This window comes from Triticum urartu, chromosome 5A (assembly GCF_056163025.1).
Source record: "Triticum urartu cultivar PI428250 chromosome 5A, HENAU_Tu73, whole genome shotgun sequence".
Taxonomy (NCBI): domain Eukaryota; kingdom Viridiplantae; phylum Streptophyta; class Magnoliopsida; order Poales; family Poaceae; genus Triticum; species Triticum urartu.
In genome coordinates, this window is record NC_141877.1 from 610,632,862 (window position 1) to 610,652,171 (window position 19,310).

General features: G+C 45.3%; 2 protein-coding genes across 2 annotated transcripts; both read left to right on the plus strand.

Moving 5' to 3' along the window:
- The first annotated feature begins 13,092 nt into the window (after nucleotides 1-13,092).
- On the plus strand, nucleotides 13,093-14,234 carry LOC147973338 (uncharacterized). Its single transcript, XM_087524963.1, has 3 exons — nucleotides 13,093-13,142; nucleotides 13,237-13,327; nucleotides 13,416-14,234. The coding sequence occupies exons 1-3, from the start codon at nucleotides 13,093-13,095 to the stop codon at nucleotides 14,232-14,234; spliced, it is 960 nt and encodes a 319-aa protein (XP_087381089.1).
- A 2,766-nt stretch (nucleotides 14,235-17,000) lies between these two features.
- Nucleotides 17,001-17,638, plus strand: LOC147973339 (uncharacterized). The gene is made up of 2 exons (XM_087524964.1): nucleotides 17,001-17,067; nucleotides 17,160-17,638. The coding sequence occupies exons 1-2, from the start codon at nucleotides 17,001-17,003 to the stop codon at nucleotides 17,540-17,542; spliced, it is 450 nt and encodes a 149-aa protein (XP_087381090.1). The 3' UTR covers nucleotides 17,543-17,638.
- The last annotated feature ends 1,672 nt before the right edge of the window (nucleotides 17,639-19,310 follow it).

Here is a 19,310-nt window from a genome sequence, read left to right on the forward strand (position 1 = left end):
GTGGGGTCGCTTTCTTAATTGAAGGGTAAATTGATTTTGATTTTGATCAAGTCACAGCGTGCCGGCCCTCTCGTCCAAACCTAAATCGCTGTCGCACGCTTCTCTCCCTCTTCTCCATTGCAAAACCACCTCCTCTCCTCTCCATCATCTCTATTCCAACACCACCGTCTCGCCTCTCCCTATTCTCCATTGCAAAACCACCTCCTCTCTCCTTGGACGAGGATCCCCTGACGTAGCCCATCCTGGCATTGAGACACTGACACATGGGTCCCACCAAGTGTGGGGCCCACCTGTCCGTGACCGAAAGGCAGGGAAACCTCTCCTCTCCATCATCTCCATTCCCAAACCACTGTCTCGCCTCTCCCTCTTCTCCATTTCAAAACCACCCGATCTCCTCTCCATCATCTCCATTCCAAAACCACCGTCTCGCCTCTCCCTCTTCTCTATTGCGAGACCACTGTTCTCCTCCCATCTTCCAAAGCTACCACCGGACCACTCAGAAGGACATTTAGGGAGAGGATGCAACAGCGAATCAGGCAGATCACCGACGGCGACCAGGCAAAGTTAGCCAGGTTGAAGGAGATCCTTACTTGGTTTGACAATGAGTGGGAGATTTCAAGGACGCTACGGGCCATGTGGCAATGTATGCGAAAGAGAGAGACGGCGGCGATGTACTCCTTGACGGCAGTCATGCAACAGTCCTTCGAGTTCATCGAGTATCTCCTCTGGGCGATGGAGCAGACAGATTCACCCGAGGCAAAAGTCAGGCGGAGGTGGTGGGCGTACAGGTCGAAGGTCGAGCACCTAGAGGATAACGAATCGATCGAGTATGGTGTGCCGTTCGTGAGGGTGCAGAGCTAGCCGGAGCCCCAGGAGTATCTGTTCTACCACCGCAAGAGGAGGCCAGATGGCGGGACGTCGCTTGCCCTCCGTTCTCCATGGTTCCCTCGACGCTCGCCTCATTTCAACGGCATCGGTAGGGTTTAAGGTAAGCTTCTCACTAACCTAATCTTCCATCTGCTCATGCTTACAATCAGTGTGACAGCTAATAAAAATCATGCTTACAATCAGTCTCCAAGTACTACGCCAATCATCCTAGAATAGCTCTGGACCTTTGGGTCAAAGTTGTGACACTGTGTACAAATAAAGAAAAATAGATTGGTGCTTCTTTCAGAAAAGAGTACACCCTAGAAAACTGCCAATATAAGCTACTAGTATTTTTTTGAAGTCTAAGCTACTAGTATTTGGTTAGAGGATTTGCTGCCGAGAAAGATCCGTCCACAGTGAGCGCCACACATCCCACTGATGGTGGTGGATGCCAATGCTTAGATGGAGCAGGGTTGGTGTCGGTAATTTTTACTTAGCACCTCGCACTCTGCATAGATGCCGGTTCCATCCGTACATTTGTGCAGTTCCACAAAAATGCAGCTGAATAACCCTTTTTGCAGAGATAATGAACGTTGGGGAACGTAGTAATTTCAAAAAAATTCCTAGGCACACGCAAGATCATGGTGATGCATAGCAACGAGAGAGGAGAGTGTTGTCTACGTACCCTCGTAGACCGAAAGCGGAACGTGAGCACAACGCGGTTGATGTAGACGTACGTCTTCACGGCCCGACTGATCAAGCATCGAAACTACGGCACCTCCGAGTTCTAGCACACGTTCAGCTCGATGACGATCCCCGGACTCCGATCCAGCAGAATGTTGGGGAAGAGTTCCGTCAGCACGAAGGCGTGGTGACGATCTTGATGTTCTACTGTCGCAGGACTTCGCCTAAGCACCGCTACAATATTATCGAGGATTATGGTGGAAGGGGGCACCGCACATGGCTAAGAGATCAATGATCAATTGTTGTGTCTTGGGGTGCTCCCTGCCCCCGTATATAAAGGAGTGGAGGAGGGGGAGGGTCGGCCCTCTCTATGGCGCGCCCTAGGGGAGTCCTACTCTCACCGGGAGGAGGATTCCCCCTTTCCTAGTAGAACTAGGAGCCCTTCCAAGTAGTAGGAGTAGGAGGGAAGGAAAGGGAAGGGAAAAGGAGAAGGAAGGAAGGGGGCGCCCCCCTCCCTAGTCCAATTCGGACCAGCCCATGGGGAGGGGTGCGGCCACCCTTTGAGGCCTTTCTCTCCTTTCCCGTATGGCCCATTAAGGTCCAATACGAATTACCGTAACTCCCCGGTACTCCCGAAAATACCCGAATCACTCGGAACCTTTCCGATATCCGAATATAGTCGTCCAATATATCGATCTCTATGTCTCGACCATTTCGAGACTCCTCGTCATGTCCCCGATCTCATCCGGGACTCCAAACTCCTTCAGTAGATCAAAACACATAAACTCATAATATAACCGTCATCGAACTTTAAGCGTGCGGACCCTACGGGTTCGAGAACTATGTAGACATGACCGAGACACGTTTCCGGTCAATAACCAATAGCGGAACCTGGATGCTCATATTGGCTCCTACATATTCTACGAAGATCTTTATCGGTCAAACTGCATAACAACATACGTTGTTCCCTTTGTCATCGGTATGTTACTTGCCCAAGATTCGATCGTTGGTATCTCAATACCTAGTTCAATCTCGTTACCGGCAAGTCTCTTTACTCGTTCCATAATACATCATCTCGCAACTAACTCATTAGTTGCAATGCTTGCAAGGATTTAGGTGATGTGCATTACCGAGAGGGCCCAGAGATACCTCTCCGACAATCGGAGTGACAAATCCTAATCTCGAAATACGCCAACCCAACAAGTACCTTCGGAGACACCTCTAGAGCACCTTTACAATCACCCAGTTACGTTGTGACGTTTGGTAGCACACAAAGTGTCCCTCTGGTAAACGGGAGTTGCATAATCTCATAGTCATAGGAACATGTATAAGTCATGAAGAAAGCAATAGCAACAAACTAAACGATCAAGTGCTATGCTAACGGAATGGGTCAAGTCAATCACATCATTCTCTAATGATGTGACCCCGTTAATCAAATGACAACTCATGTCTATGGCTAGGAAACTTAACCATCTTTAATTCAACGAGCTAGTCAAGTAGAGGCATACCAGTGACATACTGTTTGTCTATGTATTCACACATGTATTATGTTTCCGGTTAATACAATTCTAGCATGAATAATAAACATTTACCATGATATAAGGAAATAAATAATAATTTATTATTGCCTCTAGGGCATATTTCCTTCAGTCTCCCACTTGCACTAGAGTCAATAATCTAGTTCACATCGCCATGTGATTTAACATCAATAGTTCACATCACCATGTGATTAACACCCATAGTTCACATCGTCATGTGACCAACACCCAAAGGGTTTACTAGAGTCAATAATCTAGTTCACATCCACTACAAGAAATATGTCAACTTATGACCTTCTGTTAGTGACCCTCGAAGAATTGGTCATAAATTTATGACCATTTTAGACCAATTGGTCAAAAGCTGTCTGGGGGACTCTAAACCCTAAACCATAATGACCATTTTGGTCAGAAAGGTCATAATTTCATTAGAGGAAATAGTCGTAAAGCTAGTAGCACTGTCGACTGCCTCATGCCTAGCTGATAACGACCAAGATAAAATGGTCACTACACTTGAGTTTGAATGAATTAGGATGATTAGGCAGCCACCTCAGCAACCTCGCTTATGTGTCACTTTCTAGGTGTCATTTTTGCTTGAGTTTTAATATTCAACAGATAGACGGGGCACACACTGACAGGCGGGACCCATTTGACAGGTGGTGCCGAGCGCTTAATTTTCCCAAAAAAGAGGCACGAGGCGGGACTCGAACCCACGACCTCGCGCTTGGTTGGCTCGCATGCTACCGCTGGGCTAGAGAGGGACAGTTGCTCACATCTGGGAGTTTATCTATACATTATATAGAACTACGGCTCTCTCGTATCATTGACAAGTGGGACCTTCCGACCAGGTGGCATCGAACAGAGCAACGATTTGCAACACTGACAGGCGGGACCCATTTGACAGGTGGGTGAGCGAGCGTTTAATTCCCTAAAAAATATGCGCTAGCGGGGACTCGAACCCACGACCTCGCGCCGGCTTCGCTCGTTCATTACCACTGGGCTAGAGAGAAATTGTTGCTAATGTGTGGGTAGTTTTCCATATAGTATATAAAACCACGGCTCTCACGTACCAGTGACAAGTGGGACCTTCTGACCAGGTGGCGGCGGTTGGCATCGAATAGAGCAACACTTAGCGTTTTTCTAAGTCTTCCGACCAGGTGGCGGCGGGCGGCGGCGGAAGCAACCAGGTGACCTCGCCCACGGCCTCGCCGCAGGTGACCTCGCCCACGGCCTCGCGGCGGAAGCAACCAGCAGGGGGCGGAGGCGGGGGCGGGGCCGGCAGCGGAGGTGGGGGCGGGGCCGGCAGGGGGCGGAGGCGAGGCAGGGCATGGAGGCGGGGGCCAGCAGGGGCGTAGGCGACCGACGGTGGTGGGGGCTCGCCGAGCATGGGGGACTCGCCGCCGCCGCAAGCACACCTCCCGGTATGCACCCCTCACCTCTTCCCCCCTCTCCTCTCTCATCACCCGAGCAGTGGGAGATGGATTTCAGTCAGATGTTCTTCAGCATAGATGAATTTTGTTGATGCACTGTTAGTAGTTAGGAGATAGCTTGCTTGTTTGGTAGATAATGCATAGATGAATTTTTTTGATGTGCTATTAGGAATTGTTCAGCTTGTTTGTTAAGAATTCTTCAGGCCTTGTGGTTAGGCAATTAGCATATAAAATTTTCTGGAATTTTAGCTTCCATTACTTCCATCCATTTTCATTAATTAATGTTGATGCACTTAGATTGATTTGCTAAGTTGCAACAATTTGTTGTCTTTGGCAGATGGACAGAAGCTGGATTAGAGAAGGAGTTAGAAAGTTTTCGAAAGAACATATGAAAGGAGTTGATGATTTCATGGCATTTGTTTGGGCAAATTTTGCCAACGATGCTCACATTCTTTGCCCATGTTGTGAATGCCTCAACCGTCCAAGAATGGCGCAAGGAAGAGTGGAAGATCATCTGCTTCTTAATGGGATGTCCAGCACATATGATAGATGGATATATCATGGAGAACCTTTAGACAGACAACCTCAACATTTTGAAGCTGATACAGAGGCCCCTCATATGATGGGTGGTGGTGATGCTGGCATTGATTTCATGGAAAAGGTTTTGCGAGATAATGCTGTTTTGGAGGAAGAGGATGGGCATGAAGATGAAAGGATTCCTGACCTATTGAAGGATTTGTACGATGCACAAGATCGTGCTGATGGACAGAAATCATTGTTTGCTGAGGTGTTAGAGGAGGCGAAGCGCGCAGCTCATGAAGGGGGTAAATTTTCAAGATTTACCTTCACCGTGAAGTTACTCCACATCAAGTCTTTCTACCGGATTAGCAATGCCGCATTCAACGCGACTGTCCAGTCCCATCGCCGCCACCTCCATTGCATCTTCCCTTACCCCAAACCAACGAAAACCCCCGACAAGCTGCTGGCTCTTCTATGGCAAACTACGAGCTCGACCCACAGCGCTTTGTGCCCCCTGGACATCTCATCATCGATGGCGGCGATCGTCGGCTTCCACGCACCTTCTTCACGCCCGCATCGCGTCCGCCCCACCGGCATGAGGACTACATGGTTGCAGAGGTGATGCCGACGCCGGAGGGGCCGTTCGGCCCGGTGCGGAACGAAGTCGTCCAGTTTCTGCAGAATAGAGGTATTATGGTTCGATCTGCTCAGCCGTGGTTTCATGGGATAGGTCTGTTTCAATTCAGGGATCCGACTGTTAGATATACACTAGTTCAGCATGCACCTTTTCCTTTGGGCAATGACCGTTTTGTCAGATTTATGAAGCATGATGAGGGAGATAATTTCAAAGGAACACACGGTTTTCGTAAGGGTTGGTTAATGTTCATTGGGATTCCCCTGGATTACCGCACCACTGAATACATCTCGCAGGCTGTAGGCACTTTTGGAAAGTTTATTTCTTGGGACAGTGAAGATCCTTATCTTGTCCGGACATTGGTCGAAGCTAGTTTCCCAGATACGCCTTTGGTTCCAAGGGATGTGGTTTTTGGTGATTATGCAGAGTATGGAGGTGCTCAAGTATCTTAGACGGCCGCTTGCTATGTTCTTGGCGCAGATTTTGCAGACCAGATGCCAAATGACGAAGACCCTATGCCTCTCGATGGAAACCCTCACCCTTTGCCTGGCAATCTGGTGCCTGATAATTTGATGTTTGCCTTACCTCCATACCCAATGCTGGGTTGGAATGATGCACCTCTTGCTCCGCCGCCTCCACTGGTCAATAACGAAGCGCCTGCACCTGGTTGGGGCAATGCCCTGTGGGGAGATGAAGCTGACAATGGACAGGCACTGCCACCTGCTGCTCCCGAACAGGATCAATTTTCAATAGTAATTGATCAGCCAGAAGGGTCTGTTTCTATAGAGCAGCAAGAACAAGACGGCAACAACATGATTTGCCCCTTCACCCTGTCCTTGAGGAGAATCAGCTTGCCATTGTGCCCTACCATCCCCCTATGATTCAGCAGCATCAGATGTTTATTGGCATGGCACGTATTGTGGCAGGACCTCCTCTTCCCCCGAAGATGATTTGGCAAAGGTCTTTCCAAAACCTTATGTTTGATTTCTCTGTCAAGGAAGTGCCAAGATCTATCTTCCCCAAGCCGATGGGCACAATCATCTAATCCAAGAGGTCGTGGTCCATTGCCTTTGATGAATCAAGGATGATTAGTTGTTTGACTGCTTCACTGCCTCTTGTTCCTGCTGTCAGAAAACCTGTCATGCAGAAGTGCCCTGTGGCCAGAGCTTTATTTGAGGTGGTGCCTGCTGTTTTGGAGTCTGTTTCTGAAGAAATTGAGTCTGCTAGTTCTGCTCTTCCAGTATCAGTTCAATCAACACCTTTGTTCTCTGTGGAGCAATCCTCTGCTCGTAAGCGGTGAGACAAGAAGAAGACTCCTGTTGTTGATACGTCACTAAGGCGTTGCACTCGGAGCGCGGCAAAGTTAGATGGGTACAAAAATGTGGTCTTTGAGCAACTTTCTCTGCAGCCATCTAAAAAGCGCCCTCGTGCAAAGCCCATGGAGGACAAGGCCCAGCCCACTTCTGCGGATGATACTGAAGACGCTCGGCCCACTGCACCACCTCACACCCCGCTTCATGTTCTCCAAGCTGTGGGGGCGCAGTTGGAGGTTGATCCTGCGCTCCTAACGGTGGACAAGCTTATGGCTAATCCACAGGAGAACTCATCTGCATCTTCCAATTAGTTTTTATGTTACTTTATATGCCAATTCTGATGGTGCTGGCTGTGTCTGTTTTTATTACTGTTGAACTAAGTCCGGGCTGGGAGGTGGCACTCTGGGGTACTGAATTTAGCTTTATTTTGGAGGGTGTGGCATTATGTGCCACACTTTTATTACTTCTATACGCAATGGTTATCCATGAATCGTGTCACAACGCGTAGTTGGAAAGTTTTATGCTGGAATGTTCGTGGTCTGAATTCAGATGCTAGGCAGCGCTCTGTCAGGGAGAAAGTGATGGAGAGTCAGTGCTCAGTGCTTTGTTTGCAGGAAACTAAGTTATCCTCTTGCTCGCGCTCTATCATGAAAAGCATTTGTCCTCAAGGGTTTGATCAATTTGTTGAGTCTCCCTCTAGCGGAGCATCTGGGGGCCTCTTAACAGCGTGGCGATCTGATATGTTCCGTGGCACCCTTCTCACAGTTAAAACATACGCTATTGTTATGCATTTTACCTTGGTCCATAATAACGAACAATGGTTTCTAGTTAATGTGTATGGTCCATGCCAGGGTGAGTTGCGAGATGAGTTTGTCTCCTGGATTTACAATTTGGACATTGATCTGAATGAGGTGTGGATGTTAATGGGGGACTTCAACTTCATCCGTTCCATTGATAATAGAAATCTCCCCGGGGGTGATATTAATGATATGTTCATTTTCAATGAAATAATTGGCCATTTGGGATTGTTAGAACTTCCTCTAAAAGGACGTAAATTCACATGGTCTAACATGCAAGACAGGCCACTCCTGGAACAGTTGGACTGGGTTTTTACTTCTGCAAGTTGGATTAACATATATCCCATGACCCAACTAACCCCTTTGGCAAAGACTGCGTCTGATCATGTTCCTTGTCTGGTGGCCATAAGTACAGCAATTCCCAAAGCACATATCTTCAGGTTTGAAAACTTTTGGATTCATCAGTCAGGCTTTATGGAATGTGTGCAGGAGGTGTGGGCTCGCCCCAGTCTTAAGACCCATATTTCGGCAATAATTGTGGACAAACTGAAAGCTTTGAGGTTTGCTCTCAAGAAATGGCAGAAAGGTTTATCACACATCAAAAGGTTGATTGAGAAGTGTAACTGGGTAATTCTTTGGTTGGAAAATCTTGAAGATAAAAGATCTCTATCCAGGCCTGAGTTTAATTTCAGGAAAATAATTAAAATGCACCATGAACACCTGCTTCACATGCAATACTTGTACTGGAGGAAAAGATGTACAATTAGGTATATCAAAGTGGGAGAGGAAAACTCCAAATTCTTTCAGGCCATGGCAACTGAAAGATTTAGAAAAAACTCTGTGGCAAGCTTGTTGCTGTCAGATGGAACAGTAACATCTAACCATGAGGAAATGGCCAGAGAATTCCTGACAACCTTCAAAAGCAGAATGGGGACAGTTAAGTCAATTTCTTTGGATGCAACCATATTGTCTCTAATACCCAGGGTCCAGGGTTTGGAGGTGCTCACAAAACCTTTTGAATTAAAAGAAATTGAGCAGGTTATCAAGGACTTGCCTATTGATAAGGCCCCTGGACCTGATGGCTTTAACGGGCTCTTTTTAAAAAAGTGTTGGCATATAATTTCTGCTAATTTTATACAGCTGGTTACGGAGTTTCATGTTGGAACAGTGCAATTAGAAAATTTGAATGATGCATTCATTACCCTGGTCCCAAAGAAGCAGACACCTGAGGGTGTGGGAGACTTTCGACCAATCTCTCTAACCTCTGTTGGCCTAAAGTTTCTTACAAAGCTTGCTGCTAACAGTTTCCAACTGGAGATCACCAAATGTGTGCATAAAAACCAATATGGTTTCATCAAATCAAGAACAATCCAGGATTTTCTTGCTTGGACATTTGAGTATATCCATCAGTGCAATCAGTCTAAAAGGCCCATCCTTTTGCTTAAGTTGGACTTTGAAAAGGCTTTTGACTCTATCCAGCATGAGGCAATCATAAAGATCTTAATTGCAAAAGGTTTTGATGAAAGGTGGATTGTTTGGATTAAGCAGTTGCTGTCTTATGGCACTTCTTCTGTACTACTGAATGGAGTCCCTGGTAATCATTTCAAATGCAAATGTGGAGTCAAGCAAGGGGACCCAATTTCTCCCTTACTATTTGTTATTGTGGCTGATCATTTACAGACTTTAGTGAACAATCTTCTCCAACAAGGTTTAATAAGCAGGCCCCTGCTTACCCATGATCCAGATTTCCCAGTGGTCCAATATGCAGATGACACACTGCTATTCCTAAATGCTGATCTAAGTCAATTGAGGGCTCTGAAATCAGTTTTGCATTCCTTCTCACAGGCAACTGGACTGCAGATCAATTTCCATAAATCCTCCATGTATCCTATCAATGTAGATGAGCAGGATGCTTCTGACCTGGCTGCCTTTTTTGATTGCAAATTAGGCACTATGCCTTTTACATATCTGGGGCTGCCAATGGGGACCACCAGGCCTAAAATAGTTGACCTCCTTCCTCTTGTGGATTGTATGGAGAGAAGATTGACAGCAAGTTCATGGTTCTTGCCACAAGGGAGCAGACTGCAATTAGTCAATTCTGTGATCTCTTCCTTGCCTATCTTTTTCCTTTGTAGCTTGTCCATTCCTCAGGGTATTTTAAAACAATTGAAAAGAATCCAAAGGCAGTGTTTATGGAGGAAATATGGTCAGGAAAAGGGTCACTCACTGGTGGCTTGGCAACTTGTTTGTAGACCTAAGTCAAAGGGGGGGCTTGGGATTTTAAACCTTGGACTGCAGAATGATGCTCTCTTATTGAAACACCTCAGCAAATTTTATAATAAGATGGATGTGCCCTGGGTGCAATTAGTTTGGGATTCTTACTACTTTGAAAGGATTCCACATGATACTGTTCTCTGTGGCTCCTTTTGGTGGAAAGATGTATGCAAGTTGATGGATAATTTCAGAGCCGTTACGTCGGTTGATGTTCATAGTGGAGATACAGTGCAGTTCTGGTCGGACTACTGGCAAATTGGGAACAGTTCGGTTCCTCTGCAAGAGCGATTTCCTAGGCTATTTTCTTTTTGTCTCCACAAAAACCTCTCAGTCAAGGAAGTTTTTCAGGCTAGTTCTTTTCAGGAGCTTTTCTACTTGCCTATGACTGAACAAGCCTTCCAAGAAACGCAACAGCTCTCCTCATTAATGGGGTCTTTCCATTTGGATAATCAATCTAATGACCACTGGGGATGGAGGCATGGCAAGAAATCAGAGTACAGTAAAAAAGTTTTATGATTTTGTCTATCAGCCAATGGTCTCAAACCCCATCCTGGGATGGATATGGAAAAGTTGCTGCACTACGTCGATCCAGATGTTTGCTTGGCTTGTCATCATGGACAGGATTAACATCACGGACGTGATTCAGAGGATACATTGGAGAATTAATGAAGGGCTTGAGTGTGTTCTTTGTCTGACTAGAGCTCTGGAGGACAGAAATCACCTGTTCTTCCAGTGCAATTTTAGTGCTCGAGTCTGGAACTACCTACAAATTGAATGGAAAAATAGCGACGATATGGTGGAAATTGCTCATCATGCAAGGAAGGATTTCAACAAACCTTTTTTTGGGGAGGTGGTTTTCTTGGCCTGGTGGAATATTTGGAAGATCAGGAATGATAGAACTTTCAGGAACATTCAACCCTCTTTCAGGGCATGGAGGAATAGCTTCATTCATGATATCACTCTGCTCTCCCACCGAATAAAACGGAAATTTAGAGACGCCCTTCTTAAGTGGATTGATTTTCTTCCTCCTTGAGGAGAGTTCCTATTTGTCTCCTTTGTTTATTTGTAATTTATAGGTATAGTGCTCCCATACCCTGTATAGTTTTTCTTCCTCTTTCTTTCTTTTTTCTTTGTTATTTTTTTTCTTTCCTCACCTTGAGGAAACCCTGTATGTGTTTGCTTTATTTTTAATAAAATGTTGTGGGGTGTAAGCCCTGCAGTCTTCATGGTCAAAAAAAATACTCCATCTTTTGAGCTTGCAATTCCCTAATAGTTGTGTTCCCAGATCTTATGATGAAGCATTGAGCATAATCCGCAGGCTGGGGTTAGGTTATGTGTCAATACATGTGCGCCCAAATAACCGTGTCTTGTTTCGGAAGGATTTAGCAAAGCATGATAACTGTCCAAAATGCAATGCATCTAGGTGGAAAGATGCTGATGGGAAGAAGCAATACCGGAGAAGGTACTGAGGCACTTTCCCTTGATACTAAGGCTGCAGCGGATGTTTATCTCGAAGAAATCATCGCGTGAGGTACAGTGGCACAAGCTGAAGCGGCAACCTATGGACAATGAGCTGAGCCATCCAGCGGATGGAGAGGCATGGAAAGAGTTTGACCGTATACATTTAGATTTTGCTGCAGATCCAAGGAACATAAAACTTGGCATTGCCACAGATGGGTTTAATCCGTTTGGGAACATGAGCACGTCTTATAGCATGTGGCCAGTTTTTGTGGTGCCGTACAACCTGCCACCATGGGCATGCATGGATCAGTCCAACTTCATGATGTCATTGCTTATCCCGGGTCCAGATTCTCCAGGAAAGGATTTTGATGTCTTTATGGAGCCCCTCGTAGAAGAACTGCTCCAGCTCTGGACTAGTGTACCTACATACGATGCCTTGATTCTGGAAGAAAAGTTCAATCTACATGCTGCGATCATATGGTCCATCCATGATTTCCCGGCTCTGCACACTCTGTCTGGGAGGATCACAGCGGGTTATCAGGCTTGTGTCCATTGTGACAAAGACCCTTGCTCAAAGAGAATAAGGAGCAAGATATGCTATATTGGGCACCACCGCTTTCTTCCCCGAAACCATCGCTGGCGAAGAAGCAAAGATTTTAATGGTGAGAATGAAACCCGTGACAAGCCAGCTGAATTCACTAAACAAGAGCTGGAGCAACAACTTGAAAAGGTGAAAGATATGAGACCAGGAAAGCTGGCGAAGAAACGAAAGTGTGAGGAAGGTCAATGTTGGGACCGGAGGTCTTGTTTGTGGGACCTGCCATACTGGGCTGATATGAAATTAAGGCATAATCTCGATGCACATTGAGAAAAACATATGCGAGAATCTGCTAGGGACGTTTCTGAACGTTGAAGGGAAGACAAAGGACACGGTTAGTTCTAGGCGTGAAATTTCCAGATGGTTATGCTGCTAACCTAGCAAAGTGTGTTACTTCTGATGGATTCAAGCTTTCAGTACTGAAAACCCATGATTGTCACATCCTCCTCCAAAGGATTTTACCGGCGGGCCTCCGAGGAATCATGCACAAGGATATATATGAAGCGGTTGCTGAGCTGGGAAATTTCTTTAGAGAACTGTGCTGCAAAACCCTCAAGTTAACTGTCTTGGAAAGACTTGAAAAAAAAATCCCAATTATTCTTTGCAAGCTCGAGAAGATTTTCCCTCCAGCTTTCTTCACCGTGATGGTCCATTTGGCGGTGCACTTACCCAAAGAGGCAATGCTTAGAGGCCCTGTGCAATACGGTTGGATGTACCCAATCGAAAGAAGGCTGCTTACTTGTAAGCGTTATGTGCGAAACACGGCAAGACCTGAAGGTTCTATTTCTGAAGCATATGTCGTTGACGAGTGCTTGACTTTTTGATCTAGATACTTTGGTGATGTGGAAACAAGATGGAACCGGCCGGGCAGAAATAGAGAGCGGTCTGATTCGCAAAGTGGTGATGTCTCTGTTTTCAACCATGGTGTGAACTTTCTTGGAGCCTCACAATACTTGGAGGCTGGTGATGAGTATGACAAGATGGTTTTGTTTGTGCTCAGCAATTGCGCCGAGGTTCTACCATATGTCGAGTACGTTATATCTTGTGCACTCATTATATATTTTTTTTTGCTTGGGTTGGCACCAGCCTAATGTTTTAATTCACATGTTTTGTTGGCATTGCAGGAAATGCAAGGAAGAGTTAAATCAGGAAGAAAGCAATATCAATGTTGATAAAAGGGTTGCCAAGGTGTTTGCTAAGTGGTTTAAGAATCATGTAAGATCTTTAGCCACATGTTTTATATTTTCTGTGTTATTCACCCATTGTTAAATACCATTGTTTGCTAAATGGTTTATTTGTGCAGATTGGAAAGTTGCATGAGGAGAAGAAGGTCAGTGATGATCTATTTGCTTTGGCATGCTTACCGGATAAGCGAGTGAGAGTGTATTCAGCATGCATTGCTGACGGTGTCCGGTACCACACCGTTGACCGCGAGGAAAAAAGGAAGACACAGAATAGTGGAATCGTCACTGAGGGGTCACATGATGGTGAGATCATTGACTTCTATGGTCAGTTGAGAAGCATCGTAGAGTTGCAGTACAACTCTAGTGGAGGCATCCATCGCTCTGTTGTCTTATTTCGCTGTGACTGGTTTGAGCTTGGTAGCAAGAAGAGGAGAGACTCTTTTGTCAAATATGATGGCCACTTCAAAAGCATCAACACTGCAAGGTGCTGGTATAAGAGTGATCCCTTTATTCTAACAACACAAGCAACAATGGTGTTTTATCTGCCAGACACTCTTTTGCACGGAAAATGGCGAGTTGTGGAAAACTTTCAGCACAGACACTTGTGGAGTGTGACTGAAACTGAAGTGGAAAAGGGCCCCGGTGATGGTGGACTAACATACCAAGATGATGACTCTACAGAAGTTCCGTTGCAAGCTGATGATGACTCTATGGAAGTTCCGGTGCAAAGCAGAGTGCGAAGGGACCGGGAACGTGTGATCGTTGGTGCTACAATAGTTGAAGGCATCAAGAAAACAAGAAAGGTGGTAGAGGATGGACATGAAAGTGAGGATGAGGAAAACCGGACTGATCATACTATGCTGCAATATTGTAGTGATGATGAGGAAAACAGGAGTGGGCATAGAGTTCCTTGTTTTCGTATCGACGATGATGAGTAGCGAATGGACTGGCAAAGGTAAATACTATTACTTAATGTTCTTTGTTTTGGTATCTATGGGACTGGTGACCTGATGTGATCAATCTTCTCTCCAGGTAGAAAATTCCTTGAAGATTCTAGGAGCAAAATGATGATCCTGATGGTTGTAGCAAGATGATGATCCTGATGGTTGTAGCAATAGTGATGTAGTTATCCTGATTCACAGTGCTTTAAGATTCCAGCAGCAAAATTGAGATGTTATGCTTGCTGTTTTGACCTGAATTGAGATGTTATTGTAGCTGTTATGCTTGCTGTCAAAATGTTGTCTTGTAATGCAAAAGATTGCAAAATGATCATACAGAAGATTTTATGAACATCTTTAGTTCAAGTTTTGGTCAGAATGTTGTCTTGTAGTTGTTGTGATCATTTAGTAGTTGTTGTGATCATCTTGTAATTGTTTTGGTCAGAATGTTGTCTTGTAGATGCTATTTTAACTGAATTTTGGTCAGAACTGAAGATGCTATTTTAACTGAATTTTGCTTCAACCGAACCCATTTCATTGTGAGCAAAAAAATATGCGCCAGTGGGGACTCGAACCCACGACCGTGCGCTTGTTTCACTATGTTTCTACCACTGGGCTAGGACGAGGCTATTAGTCTTCCACTCTCTCCATATGCGCCAGTGGGGACTCGAACCCACGACCGTGCGCTTGTTTCACTATGTTTCTACCACTGGGCTAGGACGAGGCTATTAGTCTTCCACTCTATGCCAACCTTTTTGAATATATCAAACTAGTCAAGTATGAAGCACACACCTCACTGACAAGTGGACCACTCGACCCACTCGCTGACAAGTGGGCCATTTTTCTATTGTACCCAAGCTACCAAAAATATGCGCGTGGCCAAAAAATATGCACGTGCGGGGGCTCAAACCCACGACCGTGCGCTTATTTCACTGTGTTTCGACCACTGGGCTAGGAAGAGGCTGTTGGTTTTGTAATCTATGCCCACCCTTTTTAATATATCAAACCAGTCACGTAGCAAACACCAAACTCGCTGATAAGTGGACCCGCTGCCTCTCTTTTCCCCACTTCTCACCACTCGACCCGCTCCTCCTCTCCATCCACGGCGCCGCCCACCGCTGCCGGCTCCTTCCTCTCCCACCGCCGGCCTCCCCACCGCCGCCGACTCCTTCCTCTCTCTCTCGAGGTATGCATCCTTCCTCTCTCTCTCTCCTTCCTAGTTGGATTAGTTTTCTGCTACTGGTTAGATTAGGGTTCTTGCCGTCGCCTATATTGGATTAGATTAGATAGGGATTGGATTAGATTAGGGTTTGATTTGGTTAGGGTTTGATTGGGACTGCATTAGATTAGATTAGGGTTGGATTATTAGGGATTGGATTATGTTTCCTCACAGATGTTCTTTAATAGATAGATGCTCCTTTCCAGCTAATATAGCATTGGAGGTGAGTTATTACTATGGCTTGCTTTAACCAGTGTTGTCCTTCATCATCCAGTGTTGTCGTCATAGCAGGGCTTCATTGTCCATTTGTACATATGAACTGCATTTGTACAGTAGTTAATTCTCTTAAGATAAGTTGTAATGCATGTTTGTCCTTGGGTGTATCTGGCATATTCTGAATATTAAGTGAAAAAGAAGCTTGTCTCTATACACATTGTTGTTTCTTTTGCCTAGAATCATGGGCTGTGGTCTGTGAATTTTTTTTGTGGAATTCTGTATGGTTTATTTTGACAATCAAGAGATGAATGCCAAAGCATGTTGGATGCTGCTAGTTTTATCTTGAGAAACTGGAGGCATCACAAACAAATGGATGTGTTGTTGCATTGAAGCAACTAGCAAGAGGATTATATTGAGGCCGTGAGACACTAGTGTGTTCTAATTTGTTTTTCTTTTTGTAATGTTTTACCCGAGTGGCTAAGCACTACTATGTAGGTGTACAAATACAATGTGATCATGCTAAGCACTGCTATGTTGGTGCTTATGTTCTGATGTGTACAAATACAATTCTATCTAGGTGTTTGCACTGCTAAGATTTTCTGGATAAACCTGAGATGCATCAAGTATTTCCTGCTATAATTTTCTTCAGTCACACTGTTGTTTTGCTGTGCTTGATAAACCTAAGACTTCTTTCTATTGTAATATTGAAACTGTTGTTTTGCTGTACACTATTGGTCCATTTATAATAGATATGGTTCTGGTTAATTTATAGTAGATATGGTTCTGGTCAATTTATATTGCTGTGTTCTGGTCAATTTATAATAGATTTTAGTGTTGTTGCTGTTGGTGGTCACCTGATGATGTTGCTGTTGCTGTTAATGTGCTTGTTTTAGTGTTAGTTTACTATGCTATTGATGTTGATGTGCTTGTTTAATTTACAATGCTGCTTTTCAGATAAGTGAGATGGCTGGCTTGGAAGGTTTCGAGTTCTTCGAGATCGTAATTGAGAAATCTTGCAGTAGGCAGGTATGTTTATCATCACTCATTTCTTTATCATCACTCTGCTGTCTAGTGCTTGATTGCCACAATTTACCACTGCTTGACCCTCGCTGCAGAGGCTGCCTGACAAGTTTGCGAATATTCTCGCCGGCCGTGAGCCCCACAAAGTGAAGCTGCGGGAGGCCGCCAGCTGGCTTCACAGGTTGTGGGAAGTGTTGGTGGTATTTGATGGTGAAGGCCACATGTACCTAGGGCCCGGCTGGGAGCATTTCGCCCGCGCCCTTGAGCTACAGCTCGGGTACTTCCTTGTCTTCCGCTACGACGACGACGCCATGTTCACCGTGAAGATGTTCGACAACACCACGTGCCGCATGTACTACCAGCACGACGACGATGCCAGTAAGCTCTCTGCCTCTCTTCTTCCTGTCCTTTTGGCTTCCTCTACCTGCACGACGACAACACCATGTTCACACTTTGTTGCATTTGGCCAGGCAATGGGAGCAGCAGCGGGGATGACGAGGAGCAGAGCAGGGATGATGATGAGGAGCAGAGCGGGGATGACGAGCAGAGCGGGGATGACGAGGAGCAGAGCGGGGATGACGAGGAGCAGCCTATTCTGGCTGACGACGAACATGCTATGGTGGTGGCTGATGACGACCCTGCTATGGTGGTGGCGGATGACGACCTTGCTATGGTGGTGGCGGACGACGACCTCGTGATGGTGGTGGCGGACGACGACATCGCGATGGTGGCGGCGCCTGCAATCCCACAGCTTGGCGACAGGACCATGCCAATTATGGTAGAGGAGTACATCCGCGTTGGGATTCGCCACTCTGAGCGCATCAGGTTGATGAAGGAGAAGAAGGAGGAGTGAAGGTGTTAAGAAGGTGTTCAGCATGTTAGGTTTAAGCTTGTTAGTGTAATATGAACATGTCAATGTTAAGTATGTCAGGTTTAATTTTGTGCATGCTCATGGATGCTTTATGACAGTGTCATCTAAACAAGTCATGTTTTTAACAATGAATATTCAGTTTGGTAATTGATGGGAATTGAAATTTTTTATGCATGCTCATGGATAAAAGATAAAATTATGGGGTTTTGTGCATGCTCATGTATGAAACAATATAAGTTTCATTTTTAGAATGCTAAAAACATGACTCAAACCCTAGCCACGGACGACCGCTGTGACTAAATCCGCCGGTTTTTGAGAACACCGTACAAATTCAAAGGGTGTGTCTAGGGCACATCTAGATGTGCTCTAGTTATTGCACATCTAAGTGAGTGAATCAAGCATAAAGAGAAAAGAAAAAAGAAAAAGGAAAATATCCACAAGAATCTCGACGTAAGATCAATGCCATAGGACTTAGATGTGCAATACTTATGGCACATCTAGATGTGCTTTAGCAAAACTGAAATTCAAAAACCGTTTTTCATTTTTTGAATGCAAAAGACATGCGTTTTTCGTGAAGCGGCTACAAGGAGGGGCACCCCAAATGTCGCCATTCCATGTCTATCTCAAAGTAGACCCTATTTTACGGACGGTCGCCAAAAAGCATGCATTTCCGACCCTCGTAGCTACTCCCGGCAATTTGGACCACCTTCGGCCGATTCAGCTGGAACCGGCTAGAATTTGAACTGCGGTTCCTCCATAGCTTGCCTGTTATTTTCACTAAAAATGCTTTTTAGCTTCACAGGTAGGCATTTCATCACAGAATCGACAATAGATTTGCACGGCTCAAACCCTAGCCACGGACGGTCGCCGCGACGAAATCGGCCGGTTTTTGAAAACACCGTAAAAAATTCAAAAAATCAAAAAAATGGGAGACCTCCGCGTCACATCATCAAATGTGGCCTAACAACTAGCAAAAATACTAAACTTGCAATACCGGCTTTTCTTGAAAAAGTGTTATCAAAAACGACCTACCATGAACGAAGATTCATGGCTTTCTAGCCAAACTAGCAGTGATATGGCCACATCCGTTGAATAGTTTCTGAAAATATGCCCAAATTGGGCGCATGCCTCCGTCTTGTGATGGCAAACAATGTTGCCAAAGCGAGGTTCCAACTTGTTTAACAAAAAAAACCGTTTTTCATTTTTTGAATGCAAAAGACATGCGTTTTTCGTGAAGCGGCTACAAGGAGGGGCACCCCAAACGTCGCCATTCCATGTCTATCTCAAAGTAGACCCTATTTTACGGACGGTCGCCAAAAAGCATGCATTTCCGACCCTCGTAGCTACTCCCGGCAATTCGGACCACCTTCGGCCGATTCAGCTGGAACCGGCTGGAATTTGAACTGTGGGTCCTCCATAGCTTGCTCGTTATTTTCACTAAAAATGCTTTTTAGCTTCACAGGTAGGCATTTCATCACAGAATCGACAACAGATTTGCACGGCTCAAACCCTAGCCATGGACAGTCGCCGCGACGAAATCGGCCGGTTTTTGAAAACACCGTAAAAAATTCAAAAAAAATCAAAAAAATGGGAACATCATCAAATGTGGCCTACCAACTAGCAAAAATACTAAACTTGCAATACCGGTGTTTTCTTGAGCTACTCGGTATGATTTTAACCATGATTTCTACAAAGTTTACAAAAAAACCCTATTTTTTTCTACACCCAAACCCAAAAGGATTTCCCTCCC